The 15,015-nt window shown below is 45.6% G+C and overlaps 3 protein-coding genes across 11 annotated transcripts in view; 1 reads left to right on the top strand and 2 right to left on the bottom strand.

Moving 5' to 3' along the window:
* LOC135091557 (muscle LIM protein Mlp84B-like) overlaps positions 1-1,793 on the top strand; it is a 29,390-nt gene extending 27,597 nt beyond the window's left edge. For 5 of the 6 annotated variants that reach the window (XR_010262554.1, XM_063989303.1, XM_063989299.1 and 2 more), the window contains one exon: positions 1-1,793. This exon is cut by the window's left edge and continues 617 nt beyond it. Coding sequence is in view for 5 of the 6 variants with exons in the window: in XM_063989303.1 (XP_063845373.1) it covers positions 1-379 (379 nt within the window). In the remaining variant the exon portion in view is untranslated. The other variant, XM_063989304.1, reaches the window with a different exon arrangement.
* The window catches only part of LOC135091562 (uncharacterized), a 78,527-nt gene extending 72,850 nt beyond the window's left edge, over positions 1-5,677 (bottom strand). The window contains exon 1 of the mRNA XM_063989324.1: positions 2,255-5,677. The gene's annotated coding sequence lies outside the window, so the exon portion shown is untranslated. The remainder of the gene's footprint in view (positions 1-2,254) is intronic.
* A 2,005-nt stretch (positions 5,678-7,682) lies between these two features.
* Positions 7,683-14,839, bottom strand: LOC135091559 (uncharacterized). 4 transcript variants are annotated; one of them, XR_010262555.1, is made up of 4 exons: positions 14,618-14,838; positions 13,847-14,032; positions 9,687-13,575; positions 7,683-9,654 (listed from the first exon to the last, which is right to left on the bottom strand). XR_010262555.1 is itself a non-coding variant. In XM_063989310.1 (3 exons), exons 2-3 carry the CDS (start codon positions 13,968-13,970, stop codon positions 12,305-12,307), a joined length of 1,395 nt encoding a protein of 464 aa, XP_063845380.1. In that variant the 5' UTR covers positions 13,971-14,032; positions 14,506-14,839; the 3' UTR covers positions 7,683-12,304. The 4 variants fall into 4 exon arrangements, 3 of the variants coding, with proteins under 3 accessions (XP_063845380.1, XP_063845381.1, XP_063845378.1); XM_063989310.1 differs by having other exon boundaries at positions 7,683-13,575; positions 14,506-14,839; XM_063989311.1 differs by having other exon boundaries at positions 7,683-13,575; positions 14,582-14,839.
* Positions 14,840-15,015: the final 176 nt, after the last annotated feature.

Raw genomic sequence — 15,015 nt, 5'->3', positions numbered from 1 at the left:
TCCCCCGCAGAGGACGAAGAAGAAGAGGAAGAAGAGGAGGAGGAGGAGGAGGAGGAAGAGGAGGAGGAAGAGGAGGAGGAAGATGAAGAGGAGGAGGAGGAGGAGGAAGAAGAGGAGTAAGGCCAGCAGCAGATCAGAGCGTCGGGCAGGCGGGCTGGTGCCGCAGAGGTGGCTGGCGGCGCTCCAGGGTGACGCCAGCTGCCTGCTGCGAGCCTCAGCCTACCTGTCGCAGCGGCCCCGCCGCCGACCAGCCCTAGCATTGGTTGTTAGCGTCCCGAGGTGCAGCCGGTCATCCCCGCCTTGTTACGACCCGACCACCACCACACGGGAGCTCCGACTCGTTATCATAGCAAGTGAGTCTCACGCCTGTGTCCCTTGACAAGACCGTGCCGGAGACAGGAACACGTCGAACGAACGAACGACGCCGCGCCAGGGACCCCTAGTGGCCCACGCCGGGCCTCAACGTGTGCTGGTTCACTGCTGACCTGCGGCCCGCGAGGCCTGGGGCCTTCGGCCACGCCTGCGCCGCGCCTTTCATCACACCTCGCTCATCAACCGCCACGCCCGTGGTCGGCGCCGCCCGCGGCTCAGCGAGCGCCGCCGCCATCACCGCGAGGAGGACAAACACGATTATAGCACATGACGGCGGAGACGCTGACGCGGCCTTCACCGGCGACCCGACCACGGACGTCCGCTTGTAGATGATGTAGTCCGTGTACGTGTTGTGCTCGTGAATGTAGAGTGTGTGTGTGTGTGTGTGTGTGTGTGTGTGTGTTCGCGCGTCCAGCGAGGTGACATGGGGCGCGGCCCAGCTAACGAAAATGGCGGGCAATGTGATCTTGGGTGTGGATGATGCTCGCGATCGGAAACGTTTAGGTATTTTGTTTACTGCCAAGTTTTTATTACCTCGACACATGCAGGTGAGTGAGTCATAGTTTGAACCCCGCCGCCGGCTCGGAGCCTCACGGCCGCGCCGACGACACGTGTGAGAAAGGAGGACAAAAAAAATGGTAGGTTCCTTGTAGCAGCATTCGCCTGATTTGTTCCTTACTGAGTGATGAATGAGTTGCGTGCAATCCATACGTGTGCGTGCCGCCCCGCGCAGGGAGCGGCGTAGACTATTATTAACAAGCAGGTCCAAACCATTCTGTTTATACGTGGCCCTTGAGTAGCGTTAAGGCGAAGGCTCTCCTGCTCCCATCGACCAAGGGGACAAGCGGTTCGGGAGCAACAGAGCCTTCAGCTCGCCCCCGGGCGGCCTCCTCGTGCGCCTCGCCGCTCCACAGGCAAGGCGTGCGGGGATGCGCCCCGCCCCTCACCCACGGCCCACCTCCTCCCCCGCAAGGCACGGCGCCGCCTACCCTGAAGGACCACCGCTGCCCTCCCTACCCCTCCCCCTGCCCCTGACAACCACTGGCAGGAGTCCGGGGCGAGGCTGGGACGGTGCATCCCTCAGGCTGGCGTGGGCCAAGTGGGGAGGAGCGGCGGGGAGGGCAGGGAAGGATGAGGGGTAAGTCAGTGGTAACAAGCCGTCTTCCCCTCCCCTCCCTGTCTTCCCCACCTGCCGGGGCCGGTGGGGATGTCGGCGGCCCCGGGGCGCACCGTGGTTATAATCATTCTTATATATAGTGTTGTGGAGGTCAACTGGCTGCTACTTCGCTGTGAGAATCCCGAGTATTGTTATGTATTACGCGAGTGAGCCCAGCAGCCGACCACCCTAGTACTGCCACAGGCTTGGTATCATTATATCTCACTATGTGCATTTGTTCTCATTAAAGATTCAATGTTCTGACTGTGTTCCTTTGTCTTGCCTCAGTGTCACCTGGCAATTAACTCATTTGCCTTCTCATCACTCTACTCTCGTGTTACTCAGGCCAAGTACTCATCAGCTGTCCCTTCACCTGTGCCACGCCCCGGGCAGTGCGGGGTGCTGCGTCCCGGCACACCACTGCAGCACTGCTTGGTGATGCGCTGTAGTGGCGAGACGATGGTGAGTCGCGGTAACAGTGAGGGATGTGACACTCATTATGATACATAACAATGAAAGTAATAATGGTAGTGGTGGTGGTAGTAGTAGTAATAGTAGTAGTAGTAGTAGTAGTAGTAGTAGTAGTGGTAGTAGTAGTAGTAGTGGTAGTAGTTGTGGTGGTGGTGGTGGTGGTGGCAATGGATACAGAAAAGAAAACTCTCTCTCTCTCTCTCTCTCTCTCTCTCTCTCTCACACACACACACACACAACAACCCAAGTACTCACGCTTTCACAAAGCTCCCGAGACGCACAGGTGGAGGAACACTTCGTAATAAGGGACTCCCAGCGGCACACACGCGAACACCCTCACCCTTCAAAGTATTTCCGCGAACTGAGCTCATGAACTCTCTCCGACTCTGGTTTGAGCATCTCTCAGAGGCTCGAACACGTGTGGTTGTGTAATTGTTACATAAGCTAAGTGATTGGTTACGTTTCCATTTCTCCCAAACAACTGTGGCACGTTACATAAATTATAATGTTCTGGAACGTAAGAAACCATTTATAGAACTGAACGAGAGAAATTTTAAGTTTTTTTTTTTTTCAGTCACTAATTACAATGGCACTGTAAACATTCACATCTTGCAAACCAAAAAAAATAAGTAGATAAATGAGATAAATAGAAAAAGTCTACAGAATGGAAAACTAATTTATAAAAAGAAATAAATAGAAATTATAGAAAATCGAGAAACATGATTACATTAAGAATATTAGGCTACAAGACGCGAGCAAAATCTCTCTCTCTCTCTCTCTCTCTCTCTCTCTCTCTCTCTCTCTCTCTCTCTCTCTCTGCAGCCTTGCCGACCCTAAGCATCCCAAGTAAAACGAACAAACTATAAATGTAGATTTCATTCGAAGTACTTGAGAGACAGCGGGACAGAACGCTGACGGGGGACGCGGCGCAGCTCCGGCCCTCACACCCGCCTGTTCACCGATTTATTTCATGTTCTTTCTTATCCTTCCTTTCCTGCTCCTTTCAAAATTAATCTAACCTAACCGGACCGTGCCTAACCCAATGCACTATAATGTCACGCAACAACATAATCAGTGAAAATACATCAACCATTAAACTGAGAGATAAATGTAGATGAAGATGCAGATGCGGAGCTACAGTTTTTGTATCGACATCTCCTTAATTATTCTTCTGGTTTTGCTTGATGTTTTATTGTATCATTTGTCTTCTTTTGTTTCCTCTTTTCATCCACATTTTATATAGTACTTTTTTATGTTCTTCAGGTTGTTGTTCCTGGGTTATGAAAAGGAATTCTCCGATGCCTGAGGAAAGCTTGATAATCACTGATGGATAGCTGAGGTTGCGCGGCGTGTGGAGACAGACCAGCCCGCAGTCGACTGAGCCAGGCGAACAAATCAATGCTTCATATAATTTGACCGAATGGTTCAGGCGACTGAGGGAATGGCGATTGATTTTGCGTTATTTCTGCGTTACGCTTTACTTGTTCATCTCCGTCCAGTAATCATGCCAATTGCCAACACTGTATTCTCACACACTTCAGCGTCTTATCTCGACTTCTAACAGGCTCTAAAGGAAATTACTGGGATTTTCAATTATGTTTTCATGCTTCTACTGCTAATTTCACAGGGTTTAGTAGAAGTTATGGGAGTTTTCAAGTGAGTTTCCATGCTTCTAATGATAGTTCAACAGGCTCTAGTGGAAGTTATAAGAATTTCATACTTCTAGAGGGATTTTAACAAGCTCTGGTAGAAATTGTTGGAGAGAGAGAGAGAGAGAGAGAGAGAGAGAGAGAGAGAGAGAGAGAGAGAGAGAGAGAGAGAGTGTGTGTGTGTGTGTGTGTATGTGTGCGTGTGTGTGTGTGTTGAGCCTTACCAACATTAATTACCAATAAGTGTCATCCTCTCTCTTGCACTGTACCTGGGCACTGGGAGTTACCTGGGCGCGCCGAGACGCACCCGAGGCAGGAGAGTGGCTCAAAACAGCTCCCGCGTGGATCTGGTGGAAGAAGCGAGGCACTGTGGCTGCGGTGATGATAACTGTGTTTATATAGAGGCGTGACTGATAACTAATTCACAATGCATCCACCTGTTACAACATTGTCTTTATCTCTACCCTGCTCCTCTCTCTCTCTCTCTCTCTCTCTCTCTCTCTCTCTCTCTCTCTCTCTCTCTCTCTCTCTCTCTCTCTCTCTCTCCATCCACACCTTTACTGTCTCCGCTCCCTCTCTCCCCTCCTCCCCTTCTTCCCCCTCTTCTTTCTTTTCCTTTCTTTGTGCAATCCAGTGATAAGCATTCCACAAACAATGTACTCAGCACACAAAACAAATGAGTGACGATACGGTGAATTAAATCCGATTGACAAACTCGAAAGAAAGCAGGAGAATCCAATCGCATATACAAAATAGATAGATAGATAGATAGATAGATAGATTAGCAAGCTGACTGACGCTACTATAAATATAAATTAAAATAAACAAAAACACAATCAAATATACTTGTAGAAAACGGATCTCTCTCTCTCTCTCTCTCTCTCTCTCTCTCTCTCTCTCTCTCTCTCTCTCTCTCTCTCTCTCGTACGTGTGCCTGGAGGTATGTTGGCACTATCTTATCACACATAGGGCGGCGGGGTAGAGAGACGGGCCGGTGCTAACTAGAAGCGAGTGTCCACAGGCCTCCTAGATAACACTAACCCCTTGTCCTCGCCCTGCAGGATGCCACAGGGATCATATTTTGAAACACTTCTGCGCCGCACTATTACGTTCATTCCAGTTGCTCTAGATTAAGCTACACGGGTTCTAAATGCGCTTTTTGTGGTTCCAGTGATAGATTAATGAGATTTCTGCCTTATGAACAGGAGAAACACGCGTGGGAACCCGGCTAGTCATCTCTGTGGCCTTTTGAAAATAGTTGCGGTGAGAGAGAGAGAGAGAGAGAGAGAGAGAGTAAAGCGTTTCAGAATACGGCCACCAGGTGATTTAAATGTCATGGTGGTTAGGGTGATAGGAGCAGGGTGTGTTGAGATACGTTAGGGTGTGTTAAGGTGTATCATAATGTTATGGTGTGTTTAAAGGTGTTTTTTTAATGTGTTCTCTTATGTTAGTATGTATCCGGGTTCGTTAGGGTGTGTTAGGGTGTATTATGGCGTGTCAGGGTATGTTACGGTGTGTTAATAGGTGTACTTTTATGTGTTAGGGTGTGTTGTAGGGTGCTTCATTATGTGTTAGGGTGTCAGGGTGTAGTGAAGTGTATTAGTGTTGGGGCGTGTCTGGGTGCTATGGAGTTGTGTCAGCTTTGGTCGGCAAATAGAGATCGTTAGAGGAATCACCATTAATCTCTTAATAATAGTGTATAATGAACTTTCTGTTTGATTATTTATTTATTAATCTATTAATTCACTCATTCATTTATTCAGTTATTCTTAGATCTAATTGTTTACTTACTTTATCTTCATTTTTTTTTCTTTGTCTCATTTACTTATGCTATCTTTGCAAACCCCGCTATAGTAACTGATGATTCCACAGAGAGCTAATATTACCAACCGGAATGTACTAGCTTCTTAAATCCAAAAGTTGAAAATATATAACCATCCTGTGCGTATTATTATTATTATTATTATTTTACCTTGCTTATTTACAAGGGTGAGGAAAGAAGGAGCGGGGAGGATGAGAGAAGGTGAGAAGGGACACGAAAGAGAGAGAGAGAGAGAGAGAGAGAGAGAGAGAGAGAGAGAGAGAGAGAGAGAGAGAGAGAGAGAGAGAGAGAGTTCAGTACTCTACACAAAGGAGCTTGAGAGATAAGAGAGCGGTGAGAGCAAATCTTGCCGCATACCATCTGTCAGTGGTTGTTTCACCGCCACATGTCTGGTGGGTGGCGGGAAGGAGACAGGCAATACGAGGCTCTTTATCCTGAAGCGCTTCGTTCTCTCAGCATTACTCTTCAGATGCTACGGAGATTACTGCAGTCAGGTTCTCATGGGTGTTTTTATTTATTTATTTATTTTTCATTGGTGATGTAGAATCTTCGTTAAACTATCACTGGAGTCATGAAAACATCCTTGGAAACCCCAATAACTTCCACTAGAGGCTCTTACAAAGTATAATTGGAAGAATTCCCTTAAGAACCCCATTAACTTCTATTACGGTTACCCTTAAAACCCCCAATAACTTCCAATTTGGCAAGTAAAACTATCGCTAGAATAATGAAAACCTCTTTAAAACACTTCCATCAAAAACTAGTTAAGTTATAGCTAGAAGCATTAAAATACCTTGAAAACCTCAATGATGTCCACCAAAGCACATTAAATTATTATGAACGTACCACTTCTACTGAAGCCTGTTCAAAGACCTTGATGTGTTTGATAATATGTTCCGAGGATACCAGGTAATGTAGGACTTACGAATTAACGAGAATGCCAACTAGTAAGAGTACTGTGTAATGTATTATTGTGTGAACGTGGGGAAGAAAGGCAGGAACAAGAGTGGCAGAAGAATGAGGAGGAGGAGGAGCAAAGAGGCGCCATCGTGAGAGAGTTCGGGTGTTAGGCGAGGCAGGTTAAGTATGGGAGGAAAGACAGGTGAGAGAGCAGGTGTGTGTGTGTGTGTGTGTGTGTGTGTGTGTCATCACTAGCAGGTGCGCGCGCGCACACACACACACACACACACACATTACATCCACCTGTTTTCGGTCCATCCATCCATCCAGAGAGAGAGAGAGAGAGAGAAAGAGAGAGAGATTTGTGTCGAATTTTATAGATTTATTTACTGTCTTGTTTAGCTGTGTGTGACTTAATAAATCGGTATAATCATATATACAATCAAGATGCTGGTGGAGAGGACTCACGGCCTTCCTTCAGAGGGCAGTCAAGGAAGGTGGAACGGAAGAGATGTAGCAGAGAAATTAAAGAATGAAAGCCACACCACCACTATGTTGGATTTAAGTATGGTCAGGGTATAAGAATAGTGTATGTCAGGGTGTACTGGTGAGTAGAAGTTAGGGTGGGAAGATGTGGCATGGTGGTGTGGTGCGTAACAATGGTGTAGTAAGTACCGAGGTGTTTTTCTTCGGCACTACAGCTTACCAACACTAGAATCTGGACCAGGATTTATCAAGCTTTGTTGCTTAGTAGCGCACTAAAGGTACAGATATTTTGGACTATGACGGCTCACCAACTTTGTAATCACTGGTGCAAGCCTACTAAATGGGACAAATTTAAGATACACATACCCATCAAAGAAACTTAGGCGAAATACTTCCGACTTCCCGTGCAGTTTGCGCATGACTGGTCGAAACGGAGGAACGAAGGGATGGGTAGTTCGGGTTCTTAAGCTTGCTTCAGTTAGATTCAAGATGGAGAAAGGAATTAATTGGTTTTCAAATGCAGTGTTATACGAATTTAATGGACTCAATAGCCAGGTTGTTAGTGCCGAGTCATTAGGAAGCTTTAAAAGATTAGACAAATTTATGGATGGGGATGATAGGTGGAAATAAGGTGTATTTCTTACAGGGATTGACACGTGTAGGCCTGATGGCTCCTTGCAGCTTCTATTATGTTCTTATGTACAACACATCTTCATATATACACCTTAATATCTTGCAATAATTGGTTACCATCACAAGCCACAATGGTCCTCCACAACATGGCTTGCATTTACATCTACAGTGGCAGGAGAAGAATCAAGTCCCGTACAATAGTCACATTTATTATTACCACTTGCACAGCGAAGGCAGACACCACCTTCACTCTCTCGTCACTTTTCCATTACTGACAATTAATTTTCATGCTTCATCATTACCACGTTTACTCTCTCTCTCTCTCTCTCTCTCTCTCTCTCTCTCTCTCTCTCTCTCTCTCTCTCTCTCTCCACAATTCACTAACTTACAGCTGTGAAATTCAATCATGATTTTTTTACTTTTAATTCATAGTTTTCTTTTCTTTAGATCAAGAAAAACCAAGATTTCAAGTACACTTTTTTTTATGGGTTGCAAGGAAGAGGGCAACTTCTTAAGACCTGGTACTCAGGTTAAATAGCATGAAGTTAAGTAGTACTAAGTATAGGAATTTGGTGTACACACATACACACACACACACACACATTAAAAGACTATAAAAATATAAAATGCAGATAAAACAGCATGAAAAATCAGCATCAGACAAAGAAAAGACACAATAGACCTGTCTTAACACACACACACACACACACACACACACACACACACACACACACACACACACACACACACACACACACACACACACACACACACACACACACACACACACAGCCCTTTATCATACACAAAATCAATCAAGTATCTCTAAATCATCATTGTTCACTCACTTATTCATTCTTGCAAAGTTTTCTATTCATAATATCAATACATCCCTTTATCTGTACCTCTTTCATTTTTGAGCTGCACATAACGGCTTTAGCACTAGTCTCTCTCTCTCTCTCTCTCTCTCTCTCTCTCTCTCTCTCTCTCTCTCTCTCTCTCTCTCTCTCTCTCTTTCTCACACAAAATCCTGAGCTGAATATGTAGAGTGGCAAAACTGCTTTGTGCTTTATACACTGCTAATACTTTACTTCAACTCATTCCCTCAACACACACACACACACTAACCATCTTCCTGAGCTGTATTAACTCTGCACATGGAAGTGTTGCCCTGTTTGTACATGTCTCACAGAACACAAATCAATCAGTAACATATGGCAATAATGGCAGTAACATCAACAACACCAATAATAATAATAATAATAATAATAATAATAATAATAATAATAATAATAATAATAATAATAATAATAATAATAATAATAAGTCTTGCATGATTCCACACCTGTATAACTGTTTCTTGCAGTTGCTCAAGTCAAGAATTTTTTCTTTCTTAATATCCCCATTAGTTAACACTGTAACATCCTGCCTCACATTACAATGACTCAGGATGACAAATAAAACATTGATCAGTGAAGACATATGAACACAGTCAATTCACATCCACCTGCCAGACACGCAGACGCACTCCTCACACCTTCTCTGCCCCATCTGTCCCACACGTCTCAGTGGCAAGCTAACAGATCACTTCAGTGCATTAATCAAACAACAAGAAGTCTTTATAACAGAACAAGAACATATAATTATTCATATATTACTGTGCTTCCTTCATCCACACACTTGCAACCTCACCCACCTGCATCACATCATATAGACATATACACATACACACACACACGCACACACACATACACATACCCAACACCTTTCTGACAGTGTAAACTATAAATTATACAAATATATTAAATACTCTATTTTTCTAACAACACATAGAATATATATCATAATATATATCATAGACTCAACTTGTTCATACATAAATATACGTGCAAGCAACTCTCAGTAAGGCACTGGTGATTATTCTTCCTTCACTAGTTTGTGGACACCAGCACACACACACACACACACACCAAGTCTTTCACATTACCAGTACCATTTCAACACCTTACATCATGCCCAGACACTCATCACCCAAGTCCCTCAACACTGTCATGGTTCAGCCTGGGCCAATGCACACCACTGCCTCTCCATGCTGCCTCCCACTGCTGCCTTACAAGATGCACTCAGCACCCCATCCACCTCATACCACATCAGCACCAGTCCATCTGCACACACACACACACACACACACACACACACACACACACACACACACACACACACACTTAACACTCAACATTAAACACAAACAATGAACAGTAAGCAAGGTGAGGAGGCCCAACAAGTGGGTGAAGAGCAGACAAGGAGGTGGCACTTTCTAAAGGGTTAGTGGTATGACACCCATCAATCACTCAGTGACATGACACGACTGACAGGCACAACAACACTCACCAGGAGGCTGCTTAGTAAAGCTTGACCCAAAAGTGCATCACATAAATAGCATGTCACAAGAATGAAAACTACAAGTTTGCCTATAGGAATATCAATACCCTTATGTTAGTTAGGAAAATAGATTATTTGAAAAATGCAGTGCTTAGACATTTAAAACTTTGCTTTGTGCTTCAGTTAAGCTTTGTGCCTTTGGCTTATGAGAACAGCTCATCCAACAAACATATAAAGCAAATACATACATACTTATGACACAGGAAAATATTTTAGCAACAAACATCTGAGGAAGGCATCTGAGAACATCTGTGTGACACATAAACACATACCAGCTTCCATCAAAGGTGTGGCGCTGCTGTGCCATGCTGTGCCGTGCTGTGCTTTCATCACAAGTTAATTTGTAGCAAGGAAGCAACCCAGGTGAGTGAAACACTGGTGACCATCACTGCTTCAACCCAGACAGCGGAGGAAACGCGTGCAGCATGAGGGTCAGCACCTCAGGCTAGGTGACATGCACAGCAGCTCACCATCTTGATGGACATTGCATTTCTGATCATGGTTACAAATATATAATTGCCATAGGAGTAAAAAATGTTAAGTAGCATAGCTTGGTTTCATTTTTCTCCTACATTATGCAATACTCTGGAAGTCTGTGTAGATGCTCTGGTTACTTCCCATTAAGGTGAGGAAGGTGAGTGACAATCCAACTGTGAGACAACTCAACCTTCCCACTTTCTGGTGAGTAGCACACATGCATGCATGCATGCATGCACACACACACACACACACACACACACACACACACACACACACACACACACACACACACACACACACACACACACACACACACACACACACACACACACAGTAAAAGTTACTATCCCATGATACCTGCAAGAGGCCTCCCTCACTATAGGAAATATTGCATAAAACACCACGAATCATCAGTCCAGGAGTCACCGCTGCACACTGAGAGGTCACTGTGACACGGTGGCAGCATCAGCAGCAGTTACAGGAAGGTTGTGAAAATAGGAATGCATCCACCACCTTGCCCTCTCCCCAAGCCTGGTTGTCTGTGCCGACACCCACCACAGTCCGGGGTGAGGGGTGGTCATGCTGCCACACTCATCACTCCCTAGCTCACTGAATGTGCCAGTACTCTGCATGTACTGATTCATGTATAAAATTACCTAAAATTCACATTCTCAAAAATCTAGTAATACTACACAATTCTCAATTTGTCATCTGGCATTCCTTTGGTAATTTGAACACAACAAATTTTTAAAATATAACCAATGGTGAAGGTATTGGCTGGTAGGGCTGTCACCCATCACCACCACCATCACTGCCCTCCAGGCCAGCACACCAGCACAAGCCTCCCACTGTCCATAATACACATCACCAGCTCAACATAAAATATTCCTGCTTAAAACAAATTGTTTGAATATATTTGTAAAATTTCAACAAAGAGTACACTGTAAAAAGTAAGAATGAGGTGTGTGAGGCGCAGTATCTAGTTGAGTGAAGCAGGCCCCGGGATCCAGATCACAACACTGTCTTACACTAGGCACAAAAATATGACTTCACAAAACCCAAATGAGGCACTTCAGTGAGTGTTGTTATTACTATTGTAATTAATACTACATTGCTGTGGTCATCATCATTTCAATTATTACGTCATCACAAATATTACTTCTTTACTAAATAACTTGAAACCATTCACTAAGCCACCTAGCAAAAATATCCTCTATATATGCTGAAACCTTTCTTTTTAAACCATAAAAGTTGATTATGCCCCAGAGAGAACATCTTTCAATATTACTTAGAGTGGCCAGGTGAGGAAAAGCCACAGCTAAAAGCCTGAGAAGCAGATGAACACATTAAAAAGAGCAAAGATGCCTTACAAAAAAGTCTACACAACCACTGTCTTCCCACACACCTAAAGGATGGAGTTTATGTACAAAAATAGTCATCTTTCCTTGCCAAGAAGCTTCATTTGAACTTGTGTAATTATCCTAGGCAGACAGACAGACTGGAAGCCGAGGCCAGCAGGAAGTAGCCAGGGGTACCTGTGGGGCCTATGTGAGCTTGACCTATCACTGTCAACTTGACCTACCTATGATTCCTCTGTATAAATTACCTACCTGTGGCATCTCTGTGGAAATTATCTACCCATGATGCCTCTGTAAACACCTATACTCCTGACCTACTGCACGTGTGAACCTGATCTATCAGTCGAGTCCCCTGAAGACCTGACCTGTGTGGTGCTGACAGACCAAGATCACATGTACTGCCTCCACAGACCTGATCTACCTGTGGCACCATTGTAAATGACCTACCTATTGCACCTGTGAAGACCTACCTGCAGTGCCTGTATGGGTCTGACCTGCCCATGACAGCTGGGCACACCTGACCTGCTGGTGCCTTCTACAGACTCAGTACATCCAGCACACCCTTCTCATCAGCCTCCAACAGCAGATCTAGCAGCCTGCTGTTGAGCAACTCATTGCTGCCCTCCACCAGTTCCTGGCCAATGGGACTCAGAACTTTTTTGATGCTGGCACGCATGATGTAAGAGGAAGATGGCTTGAAGGCCAGGGACACCACCACCTTGGCAAAGCCCGACTTGATCTTGTCTGTCAGCCAGCAGGAGGAGGGACAGCAAGCCGAGCCCCCACGGTTGATGTTCTCCCCAGCTTTGCTCAGCGTGCCCTGGATCAGGCACATCCCCATCAGGAACCCCACCAGGGACGTCCGCTCAAACTCTGCCTTAAACTGCTCATAGTTCCAGTTGGGGACGGGTGTGCCCATGGTGCTGGTGGCAGTGGTGAAGGTGGTGTGGTAGTGCCGCAGGATCTCTTCTGCATGGTCCCTCCGCATCTCAAAGGAGGTGGAGGTGTTAAGCAGATAGTGGAGGTCAAACACGGGATTGTTCCACTGTGCAATCTGCCAGTCAATCAGTTTGAGGGACTCTATGTTGTGACTCTCATCGTGGCGGTACATCAGGTTGCTGTTCCAGAAGTCCCCATGGGTGAGGGCCAGGAAGCGGTGCCTGGTCTGGTCGTCCCACAGCGCAGCAAACTTGACAGGCAGTGTGGTGCGCCCCGTCTCCAGCTTCTTCACCATGTCTTCATACATCTTCTGGCTCTTGAGGAAGGTGATCACATTGGCCAGGGAGGCCCACACCACTGGCTTGAAGAAGGTGCTAATGGCGGTGCTGAACTGGAAGCACGGGAACTTCTCTAGGAAGTTGTGTGTCTTGTCATAGGAGTAGGAGACGGCATGGAGGCGTGCCACGTGATCCACAGCCACCATGGCGTGCTCAAAGCTGAGGCCTTCCTGCTTGGGGTTGGTCTCGTAACCCAACACCTTCACGTTCTCCATGACCAGCACGTACTCCTTTTCTGTACACTTGCCATAGATGAACTCAGGCAAGAAGAGTCTGTACTTGTCACTAGCATGAGTGGCCTGGAAATCATTGAGTTCCCTCACCACCTCCGAGTACATCTTGAGTTCCTTGATGTGGTAGCCACACCGTTTGATCACCTCACACGTCAGAGGGTCTTTGGTCAGGAACTTGACCACCAGGTGATACTCCTTGTTCTGCCTTATGTCAGCTGACTGGCCATCACTGCTGAGCAACGCCTCCACGTCCAGCAGAATGAGCTCTGCATTGAAGCTTTCCCCAGGCTTGGTGGCTGCAAGGTGTGAGAAATTAATGAAGAATAACAGCAATCACAACAGTTCCAGCAACAAAGTATTAATAACCTTGATAAGCAATGCATCTTGAATATACTTTGAATTTTCAGACCAATGCACATAAAACTGCAACTATATACAATAAATTCTCACAATATACATTATTTACATATCAAACAAGACTTGCCTGTATCTGATGGCACATGAGCTGAGGCATCATAATGATAAGATTTTATTTTCCCAGTCAGTCTATGACACACCAACACCTACCATTCTTGATGGTGAATTTGTTGACAGTGACAGTGGTGGAAGGAATCTTCCGGCTCTCATAGTCTGTCAACATAAACTCCACCCAGGACTTGGTGATGCCTGCACTGGAGGAAGGGGACCTCATGCTGGTGGTGGTGGTGGTGGTGGTGGTGGTGGTGGTGGTGGTGGGACTCAAAGCACTCTACCCTGTGGGACAGTTATGCTTAACCCAAGTCTCTATGCTCCCCTCCTTAAGGAATGGATTATTTGTTTATTCTCTACCTGGTACATGAAGGAATTAACTATACAAGATCTACATAAACAAATTTCTGAGAGAGTAAAATTTATGTTCTAGTTCCCACTGCCCAGATGAAGGAGCCTCACACCCCTGCACCCCTCAAGCTACATTTATAACGTCGTTCCCTAGGTTTGTGAGGGAGACCTGGTGGCGGCAAAACAGAACACTTCCGACAATCCTTGGTGTAAATATCATACTTGATAAATAAAAATATATGGAGAAATGTCCCTCAGACCACGGACTAAAAGTATCAAAAACACCAAACTTTTCCCAATATCAGCATCACCGACAGCGTGAAGTCAGTGTTGTAACCGTGTTGACTCAGAACACTTCCCAACTGCCCCAGACACCACAGCTCCACACCAGGCGCCCCTGCACTCACCACACACCCAGGGAAGGTCTGCCAGGCCGCCACACTGCCGCCTTATCCCCTCGTGATGAAAGCGTTGTTGAAATACCTTATTATAGGCAGCGGAAATAGCAGCCAGACCCACCTCAGGGAGCGAGTCTCAGCACCGCCCCATCACTCCTCCTCGCCGGACCTTGTATTGTGTGCTGCCGTCACCTGGGGAACCTCCGGGACCGGCCTGCAGCAAAGAACATGTAAGATAATTGGCTGTTAGGTCCAATAATAACCAATGAAGAGAGGACGGGGACGGGACGCACCCATCACACACCCACGAGCCTACACACTCTGTATATAAACATTTGCTACTCACACACCTTTATGTACTTGTAACCTCATTTAAATACTTATAAAAACTCTGTAACCTATTTGATGCAGTTTTGTTGACGCATATACTGTTAAAATTGTATTGGTATATAAGGGACTACAGACATTTGGCATATCATATATAGATAGTTAATATTTACGTCAGGTACTTTATTTATT

The sequence above is a fragment of the Scylla paramamosain genome, chromosome 37, assembly GCF_035594125.1.
Source record: "Scylla paramamosain isolate STU-SP2022 chromosome 37, ASM3559412v1, whole genome shotgun sequence".
Lineage (NCBI taxonomy): Eukaryota > Metazoa > Arthropoda > Malacostraca > Decapoda > Portunidae > Scylla > Scylla paramamosain.
Note: the sequence above shows the minus strand (reverse complement) of the source record. Positions and strands in the feature narration are given on the sequence as shown.

Coding starts and splice junctions, on each gene's coding strand:
- LOC135091559 (XM_063989310.1), bottom strand. CDS start 13,970: ATGAGGTCCCCTTCCTCCAGTGCAGGCATCACCAAGTCCTGGGTGGAG. Junction 13,576..13,846: donor CAAATTCACCATCAAGAATG/GTAGGTGTTGGT, acceptor CACACCTTGCAG/CCACCAAGCCTGGGGAAAGC.